Source organism: Acipenser ruthenus, chromosome 51 (assembly GCF_902713425.1).
Source record: "Acipenser ruthenus chromosome 51, fAciRut3.2 maternal haplotype, whole genome shotgun sequence".
NCBI classification, from domain to species: domain Eukaryota; kingdom Metazoa; phylum Chordata; class Actinopteri; order Acipenseriformes; family Acipenseridae; genus Acipenser; species Acipenser ruthenus.
Window position 1 is genome coordinate 3,374,923 of NC_081239.1, and position 20,423 is coordinate 3,395,345.

Below are 20,423 nucleotides of genomic sequence, written 5' to 3' on the forward strand. Positions count from 1 at the left end.
TATAAAGGAGAAATTACAGACAATAGATTAATACATTATTTTCCATGTAATCAATATTTATATTGAAGCTGAGATGTTACCTGAATATTATTAATTGCTAAACTTAGTGAACTAATTTCTGCTATTGTGATATGAATATTCTTTTCTATTTTTGTACCACTTTTATTCTCTTTCTTGATAAAATGTATAAAAATATATAACAGTGTTGTGTGATTTTTTGCTCAATTGTTCACCTCGGCAATCTTGATCTTGTAAAAAGGAAGACATTTATGACAACACAGTACTAATTTAAATTAGACCACTACACATATTAATGAATTGTATATTAAATCGGACATTTTAATTGTGATTCTTCCTACATAACTCTTAACAATAACTGTTGGGTCCATGAGCAGATTCTTCAAAGAGACACAGTGGAACAGCTTGCTATATGGGTTATATATAGAGTTATAAATGGTGTTAAAGGCCTCCTTCTCTGGGGTGAAGTTGTATGTTGGGTGGGTTTCATGAGCCATCGAAGGAGAGGGTAGGTAGAAATAATGAAACTTCACTATCCCCCACCAGCTGATGTGCCTTTAAAAAATAAATACTTACATGCATACATACATAACCATCTTCATTAGCATAGACACTTACATGTGGTAATCTGTCCAGATTTAGAAAAAGGTCAGAACTCCACAAGACAAAAGCATCATGGGAAGTCCCTGGAGTTCCAAAAAAGATGTCCCGGAAACATAAAAAAAGATAATTATATATATATATATAAATATATATATATATATATATATATATATATATATATATATATATATATATATATATGCACGTAAAGTAGCTGCTCAATTGTATGAAAGCACCCTGATACTCTCAACATTAATGTCAAAATAATTTAATACTTGACAAACCATATTGAAAATAACATGGGGGTGTTGGATTTTATTCATATAAGAACATAAGAAAGTTTCCAAACGAGAGGAGGCCATTCAGACAATCTTGCTCGTTTGGTTGTTAGTAGTTTATTGATCCCAGAATCTCATCAAGCAGCTTCTTGAAGGATCCAAGGGTGTCAGCTTCAACACTATTACTGGGGAGTTGGTTCCAGACCCTCACAATTCTCTTTGTAAAGAAGTGCCTCCTATTTTCTGTTCTGATTGCCCCTTTATCTAATCTCCATTTGTGACCCCTGGTCCTCGTTTCTTTTTTCAGGTCGAAAAAGTCCCTTGGATCAATATTGTCAATACCTTTTAGGATTTTGAATGCTTGAATCAGATCACCATGTAGTCTTCTTTGTTCAAGACTGAATAGATTCAATTATTTTAGCCTGTCTGCATACAACATGCCTTTTAAACCCGGGATAATTTTGATCGCTATTCTTGGCACTCTTTCTAGAGCAACAACACCCCTACACATGTCATAAAAAATGCAGCAGCAGCTCTATATTAATCATGAATACCTGTACAGGAGCAATATTAAAGACATGCACAACATTATTTAACAGAATGGTGAAGCAACTCATCATAACGGATAACACCAAATTGGTCAGCGACTTGTGTCAGATTCAGGTTATTTTCAAGGGCTCGAACTTGTGAAAATCAGAATACAAAATGAGGCAATGATATGATGGCGGTTCTGGAAAGATTGAATAAACCAATAAGTGTGCCTCAAGACTCTCAGGAAGACAAGTCACTTTTGAAAAAAAAAACATTTTAATTTAAGTTTGATGGTGATGAGCTATCAGGTTACAAGACAGTACTGTATCAGTTGTGAACTAATCGCTAGTGGTGCCAAAAAGGTGTTCTTTTAAGCGAAGTTCCTGTTCCTTTAGGCGGAGCATTTACAATGGGGAAATGAGTTTCACAAGGGTGTTCTCTTAGGTGAAGTGTGGTATAGTGTCCCTATACACAGAGCCGTGCGATTATAAGGATCCTCTGTATGTGCATGCACTGGTTTGAAGAAGCCTCAGCAGGGATACATTATTATTGTGACGCACAGCAAACCACTGGACTGAATATTGTATCTAAAAATGAATGCACCAAATTAATTGTGAAGTAAAATGATGGCAAATACACACTAAATAAACCTATTTATATATTAATAAATACATGTCTGAATTAAAACGACTATCTACACAAAAAGGTTTAAACGTTTAAATATAGATTTACATACTTAGTGACATTAAACAACAACACACATTAACACATTCAATTAATTTCTGTAAATAACTGGTGTGGAGATTTATAAAATAAACTTTTGGTGCTGGGAATAAAAAATGTATTGAAGTTTTTTTTTTTTTTTTTTTTTTTTTTTTTTAAAATTACACCAAAATTCAAAATTCCGTTCAAGTAAAATTAGCTGGAAAACAAAAGTATAACATTATAATTTAGAAAATCCAGTCCAAAAAACAAACAAACCTAAATTACATCAAATGATCTATGAAACAAAGGAGAAAACATTGCACAGTAGAATGTGTGTTATTTTGAAACACTACAGTAGAATGTGTGTTATTTTTAAACACTGCACAGCAGAATGTGTTATTGTGAAACACTGCACAGTAGAATGTGTTATTTTGAAACACTACAGTAGAATGTGTTATTTTGAAACACTACAGTAGAATGTGTGTTATTTTTAAACACTGCACAGCAGAATGTGTTATTGTGAAACACTGCACAGTAGAATGTGTGTTATTTTGAAACACTACAGTAGAATGTGTGTTATTTTTAAACACTGCACAGCAGAATGTGTTATTGTGAAACACTGCTCTTTAGAATGTGTGTTATTCTGAAACTGCACAGTGGAATGTGTTATTTTCAAACTGCACAGCAGAATGTTATTTTGAAACACTGCACAGCAGAATGTTATTTTGAAACACTACAGGAGAATGTGTTATTTTGAAACACTGCACAGTAGAATGTGTTATTTTGAAACACTGCTTTTTAGAACGTGTTATTCTGAAACTGCACAGTAGAATGTGTTATTTTCAAACTGCACAGCAGAATGTTATTTTGAAACACTACACAGTAGAATGTGTTATTTTCAAACTGCACAGCAGAATGTTATTTTGAAACACTACACAGTAGAATGTGTTATTTTGAAACACTGCACAGTATAAATTGTTATTTTCAAACTGCACAGCAGAATGTTATTTTGAAACACTGCACAGTAGGTGTTATTTTGAAACACTGCACAGTATCTTATTTTGAAACACTACAGTAGAATGCGTTATTTTGAAACATAGCACAGTATGTTATTTTGAAACACTACACAGTAGAATGTTATTTTGAAACACTGCACGTAGAATGTGTGTTATTCTGAAACTGCACAGTAGAATGTGTTATTTTGAAACATTGCACAGTAGAATGTGTTATTTTGAAACATTGCACTGTAGAATGTGTTATTTTGAAACTGCACATTATGTTATTTTGAAACACTACAGTAGAATGTGTTATTTTGAAACACTGCTCTTTAGAATGTGTGTTATTTTGAAACATTGCACTGTAGAATGTGTGTTATTTTGAAAAACTGCACAGTATAATGTGTTATTTTGAAATGTATTTTTGTTTATGACTGTAAGCCGCCCTGATAAGGCCATCTAAGAAAGAAATAAATAATAATAATAAAAGTTACTTTGAAACACTACACAATAGATTGTTATTTTGAAACACTGCACAGTAGAATGTGTGTTATTTTTTAAAATACAAACACGTATTTTAGTTTCCATTGCCACAGTCTAAAAACTATATTGGAAATGAGTTATTCTTTTCTTTTGAAAACCAGTCAGTCACCAATGTCTGCTATAGACTGACGAAGGATGGGGAAAAGAGTCATTGGAGTGGATTAGGAATTAGTATTAGGAATGAAAGACAAACATTAAAAAATGTAATAAAAGAAAAGAATGCAGGTCCTTTATAGAAAAAAGAAATCTATGGTTACACATGTTAATAATGACTGTTAGCTTGTCCTGTTCTTAAGATATGACTGCATTAAAAGGGAATACTAACACATGTCTATGTTAATAATGGAGGATAAATAGTATGAATAACAGAACAAGTTGGATTCATTTTTGTTTTATTAACCACTTCAACACCATGATGTACGCACGTACGTCTAATGAGAACCCACTTACAGTACCATGCCGTACCTGCGTATGTCAAGTTTCCCATTCTATTCTATGATCAGTTTCTCAGTCTAGGGTTTCAGGTTTCATTCTCTAAGGCAGTGCTAGTACTGTGGAATGTGCAATGAAAAATTGCGTGTCATGTAGCGATTCCAATATAGCTGTGGGTGTTTAGAAGGCTGAGATATATTGCAGGAAGCCATTCAGCTTTTACAAGTTTATATATATATATATATATATATATATATATATATATATATATATATATATATAATGTATATGTTTTAAATTATTACTTTTTTATTTATTATTAGTTTTACTTGTTTAGTTATAGTTTATATAGTTTTTAGCGAAAGCTAAACATGGCAACGTACGTGGTCTTTCTATAATGAGCAACGGGAGTGAAGTTGGTTCGGAGGATTTCAATACCAGCGACAGTGATGCTGACTTATCACTCAGCGATGATGATGAAGAGGATGTGGAGCCAAGAACAGTACAAACAGAAGAGCATGCAGCTACTTTACAGGTAAGCCAGCTGCAAAAGGGAAGCTGTTTGGTTTGAAAACACAGCACTGGGTACAGGCAATGCAGCAGCCAGATCCATCACAATGCCTGCGCAAAGTAGGTGTGCACACGCATTTGTGACTATCCCTCCAACACAAGCGAAGCAGACACAGTAAAAAAGGTACAGGGTCTGCTACGAAAATGAAAACAAGAGACACAAGAAAAATGTGCAGTGGTTACCAAGGCAACCCCGGGATCTGTTGTATTGAACATTTCAATAAATGGCACAGAGCAAGTCGCTAATGGCACACGTTTTGATGTTGTTTGATTTTTATTTGATAATTACTGTTTACTGATTACTGATTATTATTATTGTTATTAGCAGCGTTTTTGTTTATATTGTTAAAAAAAAAACATTTTTATCTCTGTATTGAATATGGGTATGTAGTACACAGCAACATAAAGGGTTAACAAAAAACACAGTTTAGGTCATTTATTTGTGTTTTATTCATCATATGTTAACATTTTATAGCAATTACAGGTTTGAAAACATTATTATTATTATTTTCAAAATCTGGTACCTGGGAAGGGGTTTCATTTTTACATTTGGAGTTAAAGTGGTTAAAAACAGACTGACAGCTGCTTTGGCACACACTCATTCTCATATGTACACTAAAGCATGATTACATAGGTTGGTACAGAAACAGGTTTCCTTTAAAAGAAAAAGATCACTGGACCATCACACTCAGTATTGACTGGTATAGAGCATTGATCCTCACTTCCAATGAGGTCCTGAATGACTTATAAAACGGTTGATTCATTCATTTACCACCTGGTTGAGACCTGGACTGGAAGGACCGAAAACAAGGACCATTGTAACACTGTGGAATATTGATTTCTATCAGCTTCGTCTGCACTTTCAAAACTGGCATTTATGCTTTTTCACTCGACAGGAGAAAGCAAATGTCTTGCCACAATTTGTACAGTGATATGGCTTCTCTCCAGTGTGAATTCGCTGGTGTCTTTTTAGGTGTTCTAACCGACTGAAGCTCTCCCCGCAGTCAGTACAGTGATACTGCTTCTCTCCAGTGTGAATTCGTTGGTGTCTTTTTAGGTTTTCTAACCGACTGAAGCTCTCCCCACACTCAGTACAGTGATACGGCTTCTCTCCAGTGTGAATTCGCTGGTGTGTTTTTAGGCTTCCTGGCCGACTGAAGCTCTTCCCACACTCAGTACATTGATGTGATGACTTTGGCCGGGATATGTTTTTTGAATCCTTAAACAAGTCAATAGACTCCTCTTCAATGTGGACAGACTTCAGTGCAGTCTCTTCTTCTTCAATGTGGACAGTCTCCAGTTCAGTCTCCTCTTCTTTAATGTGGACAGGCTCCACCAGTTCAGTCTCCTCTTCTTTAATGTGGACAGGCTCCGGTTCAGTCTCTTCTTTAATGTGGACAGGCTCCAGTCCAGGCATCTCCTGTTTAATGCAGTTAGGTACCAATTCCAGAACCTCCTCCTGTTTAATGTAAACAGACTCCATATTTGTTCTTTGGCTTTCACGAAGACCAGGCAGTCCTGAAAACAGAAAATGAAATAAAGTATTACGATCTGCTTTCTTTTGGTGTGTTTACACTTACAACTTGGACCCGAACTGGCTTAGGTTCGATCAGATTCAAAGATTCTTATCATCTGAGCCCCCGCTTACACTTGAGCACAGAGCTTGGCTGACTTTGGCCCCGTACGGGTGCACATAGCCCCTGAACTGTAGTGCGTGCTTGTGGTAGAGTCCTGGTATACTTGCCTCAGGAGACCAAGGAGAACACATAAGAGACTGAGGTAGGGAGATTGACGTTGTTACGCTGACACAGACGCACAGGATTTAATCAATAAACACAAACAAAAAGTAAACAATAATGTCATGTGACGCTACCAGCAATGGCAGCATGCAGAGGACGGTACAAGACTGTAAAAACACTAAGCATAAAACACAATACAACACACTATAAATCAAAGGTGCCGTGAACTTGATTGATTGACTGCACAGACAAGTTAACAGATTTCCACAGTGAAAATACAGGATTTTGTTTCTTCAATTAATTGAAGCTGTTAGCAAGTGATTGGAATTCTGGCCTGTGATTGGTTAAAGCCTCACCAGCGGAGCAACAACAGATCAAACTATTAGGCAAACATCCTTACACCACCAGGCAATAGTTTCCTTCTGACATGTGATTGGTTCACATCATTGCCAGTCCTGCCCCTTTTCAAAGAAACACCCTCCACCTCCTTTCGTAACATCAAGAGAAAATGGCTGAATACAAAAACTAATGAACAGTGATTCTGACTTCACAGAAAAGGAATTACAAAACGTACTTCAAAAGAAAAAAAAACTATATTTAAACAAAATACTGCCAAAAATGTTTACCTTTTTCATATGTGAAAAACACATAATAAAAGTATGCAAATATTTAGGCTTTACAATATATAAAGTCATATTTAGTCACTTATGTACTGCAGAGTCAGCTCATAGAGGAAAATTTCTGACCAGAGGGAAGACTGCCGTTTCCTCCAAGATGCAATGTGCTCCGCTTCGGGCATTATAGCCCCTGTCAATAATTTTCCACTATAGCCCTCATCCAGTCCATATTTACTAATTTATTATATTTACTAATTTATTACACACATACATACATACATACATACAGTGCCCATAGAAAGTCTACACCCCCTTTCAAAATGTTCACCTTTTGTTGCCTTATAGCCTGGAATTAAAATGCATAAAATAGTTTTTTTTTTCATTGATCTAGACATCCTACCCCACAACTTCCAAGTGAAACAAATATTGTAGAAATTTGTAGAAAATTAATTAAAAATAAAAACTGAAATAGCTTGGTTGGATAAGTGTCCACCCCCCTTGTAAAAGCAATCCTAAATTAGCTCAGGTGTAACCAATCGCCTTCAAAATCACACACCAAGTTAAGTGGCCTCCACCGGTGTTAAACTGTAGTGAGTCACATTTCAGGATAAATTCAGCAGTTGCTGTAGGTTCCCTCTGCTGGGTAGTGCATTTCAAAGCAAAGACTCAACCATGAGCACCAAGGTGCTTTCAAAAGAACTCCGGGACAAGGTTGTTGAAAGGTACGCATCAGGGGATACAGTATAAAAAAATATCAAAGACCTTGAATATCCCTTGGAGCAGAAGTGGAAGGTATATGGCACAACCATGCCTAGATCAGGCAGTCCCTCCAAACTGGATGAGAAGGAGACTGATCAGAGAGGCTACCAAGAGGCCAATGGCAACTTTGCAAGAGCTTATGAAAAAAGCTTCAGGCTTTTAAGACTGGTCAAAGTGTGCATGTGACAACAATATCCCAAGCACTCCACAAATCTGGCCTGTATGGTAGGGTGGCAAGAAGGAAGACATTCCTCAAGAAAACCCACCTTGAATCCTGTTTGAAGTATGCAAAAAAACACTCAGGAGATTTTGTAGCCATGTGGCAAAAAGTTTTGTGGTGTGACAAAACTAAAACTGAACTTTTTGGCCAAAATGCAAAGCGTTATGTTTGGCGCAAACCCAACGCAGCGCATCACCCAAAGAACACCATCCCTACTGTGAAGCATGGTGGAGGCAGCATCGTGTTATGAGGATGTTTCTCATCGGCAGGGACTGGGGCACTTGTCAGGATAGAAGGGAAAATGAATGGAGCAAAGTGCAGAGAAGTCCTTAAGAAAAACCTACTGTCCTCTGCAAGAAAGCTGAAACTGGAACGGAAGTTCACCTTTCAGCATGACAACAACCCAAAGCACACAGCCAAAGCTATACTGGAGTGGCTAAGGAACAAAAAGGTAAATGTCCTTGAGTGGCCCAGTCAGAGCCCTGACCTAAATCGAATCGAAAATTTGTGGCATGACTTGAAGATTGCTGTCCATCAATGCTCCCCAAGGAACTTGACAGAGCTTGAACCGTTTTGTAAAGAAGAATGGTCAAATATTGCCAAATCTTGGTGTGCAAAGTTGGTAGAGACCTATCCCAACAGACTCACAGCTGTAATTGCTGCCAAAGGTGCTTCCACCAAGTATTAACCAATCCAATTATGATCTTTCAGATTTTTTTTGTTTTTTTTTACTGGTTACAAGCCCATTTCTTTAATCATTGGACCACACAGCCTCTATATTAGGAAAAATTCAGTGTGTGAATCAAGTAACCTGTCTGTGAGAAACAGTTCAGTGTGAGAATCAAGAAACCTGTCTGTGAGAAACAGTTCAGTGTGAGAATCAAGAGACCTGTCTGTGAGAGAAACAGTTCAGTGTGAGATTCAAGAAACCTGTCTGTGAGAGAAACAGTTCAGTGTGAGATTCAAGAAACCTGTCTGTGAGAGAAACAGTTCAGTGTGAGATTCAAGAAACCTGTCTGTGTGAGAAACAGTTCAGTGTGAGATTCAAGAAACCTGTCTGTGTGAGAAACAGTTCAGTGTGAGATTCAAGAAACCTGTCTGTGTGAGAAACAGTTCAGTGTGAGATTCAAGAAACCTGTCTGTGAGAAACAGTTCAGTGTGAGATTCAAGAAACCTGTCTGTGTGAGAAACAGTTCAGTGTGAGATTCAAGAGATCTGTCTGTGTGAGAAACAGTTCAGTGTGAGATTCAAGAAACCTGTCTGTGAGAAACAGTTCAGTGTGAGATTCAAGAGATCTGTCTGTGAGAGAAACAGTTCAGTGTGAGATTCAAGAAACCTGTCTGTGTGAGAAACAGTTCAGTGTGAGATTCAAGAAACCTGTCTGTGAGAGAAACAGTTCAGTGTGAGATTCAAGAAACCTGTCTGTGTGAGAAACAGTTCAGTGTGAGATTCAAGAAACCTGTCTGTGTGAGAAACAGTTCAGTGTGAGAATCAAGAAACCTGTCTGTGAGAGAAACAGTTCAGTGTGAGATTCAAGAAACCTGTCTGTGAGAGAAACAGTTCAGGGTGAGATTCAAGAGACCTGTCTGTGTGAGAAACAGTTCAGTGTGTGAATCAAGAGACCTGTCTGTGAGAGAAACAGTTCAGGGTGAGATTCAAGAAACCTGTCTGTGAGAGAAACAGTTCAGGGTGAGATTCAAGAAACCTGTCTGTGAGAGAAACAGTTCAGTGTGAGAATCAAGAAACCTGTCTGTGAGAGAAACAGTTCAGTGTGAGATTCAAGAAACCTGTCTGTGAGAGAAACAGTTCAGTGTGAGATTCAAGAGACCTGTCTGTGAGAGAAACAGTTCAGTGTGAGATTCAAGAAACCTGTCTGTGAGAGAAACAGTTCAGGGTGAGATTCAAGAGACCTGTCTGTGTGAGAAACAGTTCAGTGTGTGAATCAAGAGACCTGTCTGTGAGAGAAACAGTTCAGTGTGAGATTCAAGAGACCTGTCTGTGAGAGAAACAGTTCAGTGTGAGATTCAAGAAACCTGTCTGTGTGAGAAACAGTTCAGGGTGAGATTCAAGAGACCTGTCTGTGTGAGAAACAGTTCAGTGTGTGAATCAAGAGACCTGTCTGTGAGAAACAGTTCAGTGTGAGATTCAAGAAACCTGTCTGTGAGAGAAACAGTTCAGGGTGAGATTCAAGAGACCTGTCTGTGAGAGAAACAGTTCAGTGTGAGAATCAAGAAACCTGTCTGTGAGAGAAACAGTTCAGTGTGAGATTCAAGAAACCTGTCTGTGAGAGAAACAGTTCAGGGTGAGATTCAAGAGACCTGTCTGTGAGAGAAACAGTTCAGTGTGAGATTCAAGAAACCTGTCTGTGAGAGAAACAGTTCAGGGTGAGATTCAAGAGACCTGTCTGTGTGAGAAACAGTTCAGTGTGTGAATCAAGAGACCTGTCTGTGAGAGAAACAGTTCAGTGTGAGATTCAAGAGACCTGTCTGTGAGAGAAACAGTTCAGTGTGAGATTCAAGAAACCTGTCTGTGTGAGAAACAGTTCAGGGTGAGATTCAAGAGACCTGTCTGTGTGAGAAACAGTTCAGTGTGTGAATCAAGAGACCTGTCTGTGAGAAACAGTTCAGTGTGAGATTCAAGAAACCTGTCTGTGAGAGAAACAGTTCAGTGTGAGAGTCAAGAGACCTGTCTGTGTGAGAAACAGTTCAGTGTGAGATTCAAGAAACCTGTCTGTGAGAGAAACAGTTCAGTGTGAGAATCAAGAAACCTGTCTGTGTGAGAAACAGTTCAGTGTGAGATTCTCAGTTCTCAGCTGACCTGAAAGTGATATCATGGCCAATACACTGAACTGGTGGAAGATGCATACCCAGTCATTTCCACATCTTTCCACTTTAACTTGCCAGTATCTGTGTTTGCCAGCCACAAGAGCTCAGTCTGAAAGGCTGTTCAGTGGAAATGACGTAATCCACTCAAACTGTCAACAGCTGATATTTTTTTATCACAATTTATAACATTTGTATAAACTGGATTTTTTTTAAAACACTTTTTTTTTTCATGGAGTAGCCTATATTTTGTCATTTGAAAAGTTACCAGACAAACATATTTGGTTGTATTCTTTAGCTTTTTTGTAACCAACCATTGTTTCATAACTTTTACTAAAGATGCTGGTCTTTGAAAATGTGTAGAGGCATTTGTAAAGAAATGACATATTTTATTTATTTGGCCGATAATCATGATTATCGTGATAATCTGCAGACGATAATCGATGACTGAAAATGTCATTAATATCCAACCCTAACTGGTAGACCCTGTAAACAGTAGATATCGCCTATACTGCGCATGCGCAAATTACTAAAGGGAGGGTTCACGCCAGTCTGCATTTTCTATTAATGGAGTTTAATCATTGAACACCCTGTATATCTGTGTGTGAACTACATTGAACACCCTGTGTATCTGTGTGTGAACTACATTGAACACCCTGTATATCTGTGTGTGAACTACATTGAACACCCTGTGTATCTGTGTGTGAACTACATTGAACACCCTGTATATCTGTGTGTGAACTACATTGAACACCCTGTATATCTGTGTGTGAACTACATTGAACACCCTGTATATCTGTGTGTGAACTACATTGAACACCCTGTATATCTGTGTGTGAACTACATTGAACACCCTGTATATCTGTGTGTGAACTACATTGAACACCCTGTATATCTGTGTGTGAACTACATTGAACACCCTGTATATCTGTGTGAACTACATTGAACACCCTGCATATCTGTGTGTGAACTACATTGAACACCCTGTATATCTGTGTGTGAACTACATTGAACACCCTGTATATCTGTGTGTGAACTACATTGAACACCCTGTATATCTGTGTGTGAACTACATTGAACACCCTGTATATCTGTGTGTGAACTACATTGAACACCCTGTATATCTGTGTGAACTACATTGAACACCCTGTATATCTGTGTGTGAACTACATTGAACACCCTGTATATCTGTGTGTGAACTACATTGAACACCCTGTATATCTGTGTGAGGCTGATCAGTCTTTGTTTTAAACGTCTTATCATGCAATTGTAAAATATAGCAAACTTAAATACATAAAAAATTGTCAGAATCTTTATTAAAAGCTACATTTTACGTGAAAAAATATTTCGCTAATGTACGCTAGACATAAATCACATTGTTTTAAGAATAACACTTTAATAAAACACTAAGGCTGGGGCGGTGCCTAAATTTTCACTATCGAGATATCGTTCTCCAAAAAAGCCGACGTTACGAAAGGGTAAAAAAAAATACATGTGGAGCTGTGGATTACTGTGCAACATTGCAAGTAACGCTTTAAAAACCATTACACATATTACATTGATTACATCAGTTTACGCATATACAATAGTAATTAAATATATTCCATTATTGTTTTGTTTTTTAACCTTACTCGTGTTGATTTGTGCCAGTTGGGGGTCAAAGCAAAATGTTGTTTAAATCCATAGTCAGAGTAACAACCAATCAAGAGAATAAAACTAATTTCAAAAAAAAGTTCTCACTGTTCACAGCAGTTTAGTACAAGAGTGTTGTCCATTGCTTATGTTTTAATTGTGTTAAGGAACATGATAGTGTCCACATTTTGTTTTAATTTAAGCGATGACTGGCACTTGCGTTCAATCTGCCCAGCATTACTGAATACCTGCTCACTGGGGACTGCCGTTGCCGGGATGCTTCATACTTCTGACCAAAGATACAACTTCTGGAACGATCTTGGTTGTTTTTTCTTAATTTTTACTCCGGGGTAGTTCAAATGAATAAATGCAGATTTTGTTTGATGTTAACAGCAGCGCGTTTCTAAAACGCAGATGTAAAGACCACCGATCTCCTTTGCATACCTACCCAATCATTTTGTTTATATTGCAAAGTAGTTTTATGCAATGCAATGTGTAAAAATGGTTCCACTGCTCCCTGCATCTTCTATTTTTTTTTAAAAAAAAGCCACAGAGGTCTCAGTATCCCATGTAGCACTGCCCATGTCCTTGGTACTAGAGCAACTCAATAATCTGTATCTGAGCATCTTACCTGTTGACTCTCAGCCAAGAATTTGGACAAGTAAAACACATGCTCAAAAATCATGTTTTTAAGACCATGGATGAGGCCTGCAGGGTTTTTATTGAGAACTATTCCAACATCATTCCTTCTTTCACAAAATTTGCAGCAATTGCAATTACGATACCTGTATCATGTGTACCATCAGAATGGGATTTTAGCTTTTTTGATTTGGAAAGAGCACAAGTCCCTTTTTGACTTGGGTGCTCAAAAGAGAATTTAAAGAACTCTTAAATAGGAAAACTGCAAATAGTTTTGATGTTGACAGCTCCCAGCAGAGACATTGGTACATGTTCTACAACACTGATTTTTACATCGTGAACAGGGGATTGTCAAAAGAAAACGTTTCATGGTAAGCTTGTCTATGTCTATTTCTACAACCATTATTAATACTGTGCGCACTGTAAAACCAAAGAACGTGTGACATATTTATAAGCTAAATGCCATGTGTTTATTGATGCCATCTTCACAGTGAAAGACACACACACATCATGCAGAAACATTTGCAACAAAATTAAGTATTAACTGTATGTTTCATCGATCTGTAGAATATGTTTAATCTACTTAAACAAACGAGACATGAAACTATTAAATTAAACAAAGTAAACAAAATTGCCATACAAACATGGATCTGTCAAATAACATTTAGTTAAACAGCAGCGAAACACTGGCTTTGATAAGCCCCATTTGGATGGAGGCTGGTCAGGAGTTCTCTGGCTCGCGCTCAGCTGTTCGAAGTCGCCAACGGCTATTTTTTTCCTGAGGTAAAGCATCTCTAGTCTGTCTGAGGTAAGTCGTTTATCTTAAGATCATTTTCAATTAATTTTATTATATTTTATATAATTTTATATGTTACAAAAAGTCTCATTTGAGCTTGTCCTGGTTGTTACCCATACAAGAAATACAAAAGGCCTTGAGGGCAAGTTAATGTACGTACTTGTTTCTATTGTTAAAAGAGATTTGTCCTGTTTAAAAACCACTGCGCCGGTAACCGATTATTGTATTTTCATACATGTTGTGTTACTGCATGAAAAATAAAAACCCAGAATTCATGCTATAACATAATGCGCTTCCCCCCTACCCCCAACCACCCCACCCCACCCCACCCCATCTATTTGGTGGCAGGAGGAAAGTTTGCTTCATGAGAGAGGCTGAGAGACGCTGTAGCAGCACGAAGTCTGATGCTTTAAATTTAGTAATTTGAATGCTGCTCTGCAGTATAATGGCTACATTATATTGTATTTATTAGCTGTCAATGTATAAAAGTGAGTGGATTTTGAAGGATAAAAAAGGAAATAAAATAATCTTGAGAAAGTTTATGAATAAGACCAATCTGCGTGCTGCCTGCTATCAGGACCAAGACCCGACGTGCCAAGACCCAGACCCAGACCAAGACCAGATGGCCCGAGACCCTGGATAAGGGTGTCTGCTAAGAAATAAATAATAATAATATATAGTCTGCTAAGAAATAAGTGAAACTACAATTACTCACAATTTCATATAGATGTACTCTAAAATATATATAGATCAATTTTAAAAGTTTTTACTCAGACATTGTCTTACTCATGTTTGTAGAACATCCCTGACGATGAGGTTGAAAAGCATGCAGCAGCAACAACGCGAGGAACAGCACCACACAGTCCTATTCTCTGAAGACAGGAGACTGAAGGAGGCAGTGTTAGTGGGGACAGCATTACCGTGTCCTGTCAGGCTGAGACCATACTAGGTGCTGTAGCTCTCTTACTAACAGTCTGCTATGTTTTTGATTTCAGCTATCCAAAAATGTATTCCCAGTTTCTGGGACTGTTACAGACCTTCATTCTCAGTGACCCATATCTAGGTGACAAATAAAAAAGTGTTCTTTCTTAAAACACCTCATAAAACAATTAAAGTAACAGGAGAAGGGGAGCTCAATCGCATGCAGATTCAGAGAGTCAGACCTGAGGGGAGCAGAGAAGCTCTGCGCTTAATGCAAAAAATAATGGCCGATTCCAAAATAAGAAGAAGAAAGCTTTCCTTTGCTTAAACCTTTTACACAAAAACCATGAACAGGCTATACTATCGATAGTTGTCAAACGATACAATGCCTCAGCCTTATACACAGTTAAATTAAATAACAGGCTGTCTTTTGAATTATTATCTTTTCTCATTTAATTATAGTGGATAACACATTAACATAAATATAATTGCACATAAAAATAAACTGCACGGTAAATGCATGATTAGTCACATATACAATATAATGCATTTATTAATTTTATTGTAGTATTTGTGCCACAAAAAATATATATAATGTACAGTTTCCAACATTTAGAAATATAACTTTACATTACTACCCTTTATAAACAAATATTAAAATAAAACTAATAAATGCACTATTTTGTGTGACTAATCATGCAATTTATTTTTATTGTTAAAATGTGTTGTTTTTTATAAACAGTTGAGTGGAAATGATCTCTTATGTTGTTTTAAAGTTGTAATATAGTCTATATATATATATATCTATATTGAACCTGTATTCATTATTATTATTGATTGCTTAGCAGACGCCCTTATCCAGGGCGACTTACAATTGTTACAAGATATCACATTATTTTTTTACACATTGCTTTGACATACAGTTACCCATTTATACAGTTGGGTTTTTACTGGAGCAATCGAGACAAAGTACCTTGCTCAAAACTAAAGGTACAGCAGCAGGGACCCCCACCTGGGATTGAACCAACAACCCTCCGGTCAAGAATCCAGTGCCCTGACCACTACTCCACACTACTTAATATATGCATTACATGTACTGCATGATAATCAAAATACTTTATTGCTATAGTGGATTTAAAAATAAACATGCATGTAAAATAAATGAAATCACGTTTCATCGGGAGCGCTTCTCACCCCTGCTTATACACGGCGTGGTGATTGAAGTTGTGCGCTGGTGATAACCTCATAATCAAAAAAATAGAAAAAAATACATGCACGATAAAAATAGCCAGACCGCCAAAGACAATATTTACCCGCTATATGCTTTCAAACAAACCAAATTTGGCTGGAAACCCGCCAATTTGGCATCACTGTGCCCGTGGCACGCAGACTGCAACTGGGGGGGATGAATAAAAACAAACGCGCTGCCACAGCCACGCCGCTTCACAAATACAACACACACATAAAACAATGCGCTTCTACTAATAACAACCCGGCCCTTACAAAGTAATACTTTTTTTCTGTAGTTTTAAAACATATTTTACAACTCAACAAAGCCTCGCTCACCTCTTATCTCTTCTCACCCTTTGTGTTTGACCGCGTCTGCCTTTCACAGAACGGGGGGAGCCGCTGCGGAACGAGGAATATACCAATCGCAAAATACAAACTGTTCACTGCTGTTTGGCAATTCATCTAATATGGACCACAAAGGTAATCGTCATATCGGAGATATTTTAATTAAGTATTACTAATAATTTACAATTTCAAAATTGTAAATGAGCTGTTTGTAGCTCATATAGCTTTTCCAGCGAATACAATTTGAATTCAGGTAACCCCCCTCGGCCCCATGATTGGTATAGCCCTATATTATCAAACAGAACGCTGTGACTGAAGGCAGCGGCGCCGATGCAGCGAGTTTTTCTCAGATATATAATCTGTGTTTTTGTGCACCGATATTGCTATTTTTCGTAGTCTTCTTCAGAACGAGATGTTCAAACACTAACGGTATACCCCTGTTAATGTTTTCTATTAGTATATTACGTCAATTCAAGTTGAGCGCCGTTGTCACAAACAGATCCAAAATGGCGCAGGCATGCTCGCAGTTTCATGGCTTTCTCTTCGCTAGTCTTGGAGGTTCAGTGTGTGTGAACTTTGGTAAATACAGCACAGGGTCGCAGAAAGGTCATTCTTTACGAGTAAACTTCCAGGCAGTAACCTCTACTATTTCTACCCCATGCTTTTATTTAGTTTCTCTTAAACTGTATTCTTGTCTCCTATTCTTTATCCAGGACAGTATTCCTCCCTGCTGTCCAGCGGCACAGATTTAGAATCTTCCTCAGACTGCGCTGCGAACTAAACCAGGCAACAGAGCCGCGTCCACAGCAGCAGAAGAGTCACCAGCAATGAGACACGCCAAGGAGTGCGCTGCTCTGTGAGACTCGAGGGGACGCGTTATCAAAGCGCTTCCTCCAGGCTTTAACTTCTATTGATTTTAAAAAGGACAAAAGATCATATGTTAATGTTACATCATGAAAAACTAAACACATTGAGAGTGCTGAAGAGGACTTGAAATACAGTGTATTACTCAGCTGTTTGGTTCTAGTTTTGTAAAATGAACAGATGGTTTACCTCTTTAAAAAAAATAGGTGTTAATTAGACTGGCGTAAAAGCTTTGAAAATATGTCCTGAGGTGTCTTATTGGGATTAAAAAGTGTCCCATTCCACAAGAAAAACCTGAGAGGTGTTAGAAAACTAAAGCTCTTTGAATGAAATGCTTTTTATTATTATTTGTTTATTTAGCAGACGCCTTTATCCAAGGCGACTAATAGAGACTAGGGTGTGTGAACTATGCATCAGCTGCAGAGTCACTTACAGTTACGTCTCACCCGAAAGGCGGAGCACAAGGAGGTGAAGTGACTTGCTCAGGGTCACACAATGAGTCAGTTGCTGAGGAGGGATTTGAACCGAGGACCTCCTAATTACAAGCCCTTTTCTTTAACCACTGGACCACACAGCCTCCTGTTATATGAATAACTACACAGTGGAGTGACAGAGCAGGTTACAAAACTAAATATATTGAATGAATAATGAAATCAGATAATATATGTCAGAGAGTGAGAGGTTTGTATTAAACAGTCCAAGTACAGTATTTTATAAAATGTTTTAGAAACTTTAACTTAAGAAACCATGCAAATGAACTGAAAAGGTTGAAAGACAACAAAATGTCTGATTTCTTAAGTTACATGTTTTGATTGTAAAAAATTACTATTTTTTTATTGTTTCATTATTAAAAAGGTATCGCCAAAAAAAAAAAAAACTTGTTCATACCTAATACTGAATGAAAGCAGTGAAGCAGCAGATCTGCACGCTGAGTAGAAGGCCATCACTGGTATGCAGAGTAGAGAAAGACCAGCAAAAGCAACAGGACAAGCTTGCATTGCAGATATTTCAAATTAATAATTATTCATTGTATTGAAGAAGACTGGCTGCTCCCCTTGCCCGGAGCAGCCATTTTAAATGCAGTTATCTGTTTATAAGCACAGCGCCATGGCAGCACTGACATGAAAGTGACATCATAAAGGAAAGTGATGTCATAATGTCTCTGGCAGTGAATTTTCAGCAGAATCTTCATTGCAGAGATTTACTCCTGAGAGGTAGGTTCACAGAGTTTCTGTTTCCTATTTATTTAGAAATCAAAGTAAGATCAATATACATGCATTGTAATTGAGATGTATATTAAAATGACAATTTCATAAATATCTATCTATCTATCTATCTATCTATCTATCAAATTCCACAGATCCACAGATCCCATGGAGCCTGTCAGTTTGTGATTTTTCTCTTGAGTAACTGGCACATAAGGTGGATTCTCATGCACAGGTGGAAGCTGTAGCAAATCCCCCAGAAGTAAGATGTTTATTTTTCTAAACCAGCCATCACCTGTGTTAGCAGTCTGGAAAACCTCACACAGACGAAGATGGATGTACAATAAGGTGACATTGGAAATCATGGACACCTCATCAATAATGAGGAGGGTCACATCTCGCATGTCTGTATGAAGGCATTGCAATACCTCATCAGAGAGGTTACAATACACCAGTGTTTTTCCATGCTCCACTGGAAGCATTAGTAGTCTGTGAATGGTCATCCCATTGATATTGTAAGCTGCAACTCCAGTGGGTGCTGTGCTTGCCACTTCTTTTCCCAGGCTTTGCCTCACCCATGCTGTGACAGTTTGAATGAGAAAAGTCTTCCCTGTGCCTCCAGTGCCACTCACAAACATGCAGAGGATGGGGACGTTTGTTTCAGTTTGTTGTTGCAAAGTTTTGGCAATGTGGTCAAACATTCTCTGCTGATCTTTATTAAGGTGCTTCAATATGTCTTCTACATTTTGTACATACATAAGAAAGTTTACAAAAACATAAGAAAGGTTACAAACGAGAGGAGGCCATTGTTAGTAGCTTATTGACCCCAGAATCTCATCAAGCAGCTTCTTGAAGGATCCCAGGGTGTCAGCTTCAACAACATTACTGGGGAGTTGGTTCCAGACCCTCACAATTCTCTGTGTAAAAAGTGCCTCCTATTTTCTGTTCTGAATGCCCCTTTATCTAATCTCCATTTATGACCCCTGGTCCTTGTTTCTTTTTTCAGGTCGAAAAAGTCCCCTGGGTCGACATTGTCAATACCTTTTAGAATTTTGAATGCTTGAATCAGATCACCGCGTAGTCTTCGGGCAAGCCCCTCTCGAGCGACGGGACTGACACCATATGAGCTCATGACTGGGAGACGTATGAGACTCCCTACTGACGTTTGGACTGGGCGGGATTCGGACTTTGTTGGCAAATTCCAAGTTACAGGACTATGTCATTAGAATGTCTAAACATCTGAAAGCACTGTATGCGCAAGCGCAGACACCAGCAATCAATCAGTGATGTACAAAATCGACAAAAGGAGGGAAATGACACCTCCAGACCAGGGCCAGGAGACGAAATAATGATAATGATGTTGCCTAAGGCTGGGGGCATGCAAGCGCGCTGGCATGGCCCCTATGTAGTGCTGATGGCAACACATACTAGTGTGGCAGTAAAGCTCCCCCACGGGGTAAAATGGGTTCACTGGTCACAAACCAAACATTACACCCGAGTAGATACCTCAGGCTTCGAGTGTGCTGAAACACAATACCCTGCAACTAATGTCTCATCTTCTTTTGCAGGTGCAGAGGAAGGTGATAATTAATATGATTTGTGTTGCAGGTATCATGTCATTCCATAACCTGATCCGCTCCAACACCCTTGGATCTGGAAGCAGACGTTCCCCGTGAAGGAACTCGCTAAAGTCCCATGGAGTAATTGCACGTGGCTCCTTAGACAGAGTGACGGAGATGGGTAGCAGCAAAGGCCACTACCTTTCGAGGGTGACATAGAAGGAACATGGCAGCCTGTTTGCTTACTGGGGGGAAACACCACTATGAGGGCAGCCCAATACGAGCAATGCCCCACCTGTAATGAGAGAGTAGATAATGTCACATACCATGCTATATGTAATCGATCAGGGGATGGTGTTGATGGGGTCCAATGTACCAATTAGTATCAAGAAAACTGGGA

At 38.2% G+C, this 20,423-nt stretch overlaps 1 protein-coding gene across 3 annotated transcripts; it reads right to left on the reverse strand.

Moving 5' to 3' along the window:
- Window positions 1-5,088: 5,088 nt before the first annotated feature.
- On the reverse strand, window positions 5,089-16,539 carry LOC117398390 (zinc finger protein 22-like). Of its 3 annotated transcripts, none has more exons than XM_059015848.1 (2): window positions 16,387-16,539; window positions 5,089-6,193 (listed from the first exon to the last, which is right to left on the reverse strand). In XM_059015848.1, the coding sequence occupies exon 2, from the start codon at window positions 6,156-6,158 to the stop codon at window positions 5,538-5,540; it is 621 nt and encodes a 206-aa protein (XP_058871831.1). In that variant the 5' UTR covers window positions 6,159-6,193; window positions 16,387-16,539; the 3' UTR covers window positions 5,089-5,537. The 3 variants fall into 3 exon arrangements, with proteins under 3 accessions (XP_058871831.1, XP_058871833.1, XP_058871832.1); XM_059015850.1 differs by lacking the exon at window positions 16,387-16,539 and adding an exon at window positions 16,334-16,367; XM_059015849.1 differs by lacking the exon at window positions 16,387-16,539 and adding an exon at window positions 16,134-16,249.
- Window positions 16,540-20,423: the final 3,884 nt, after the last annotated feature.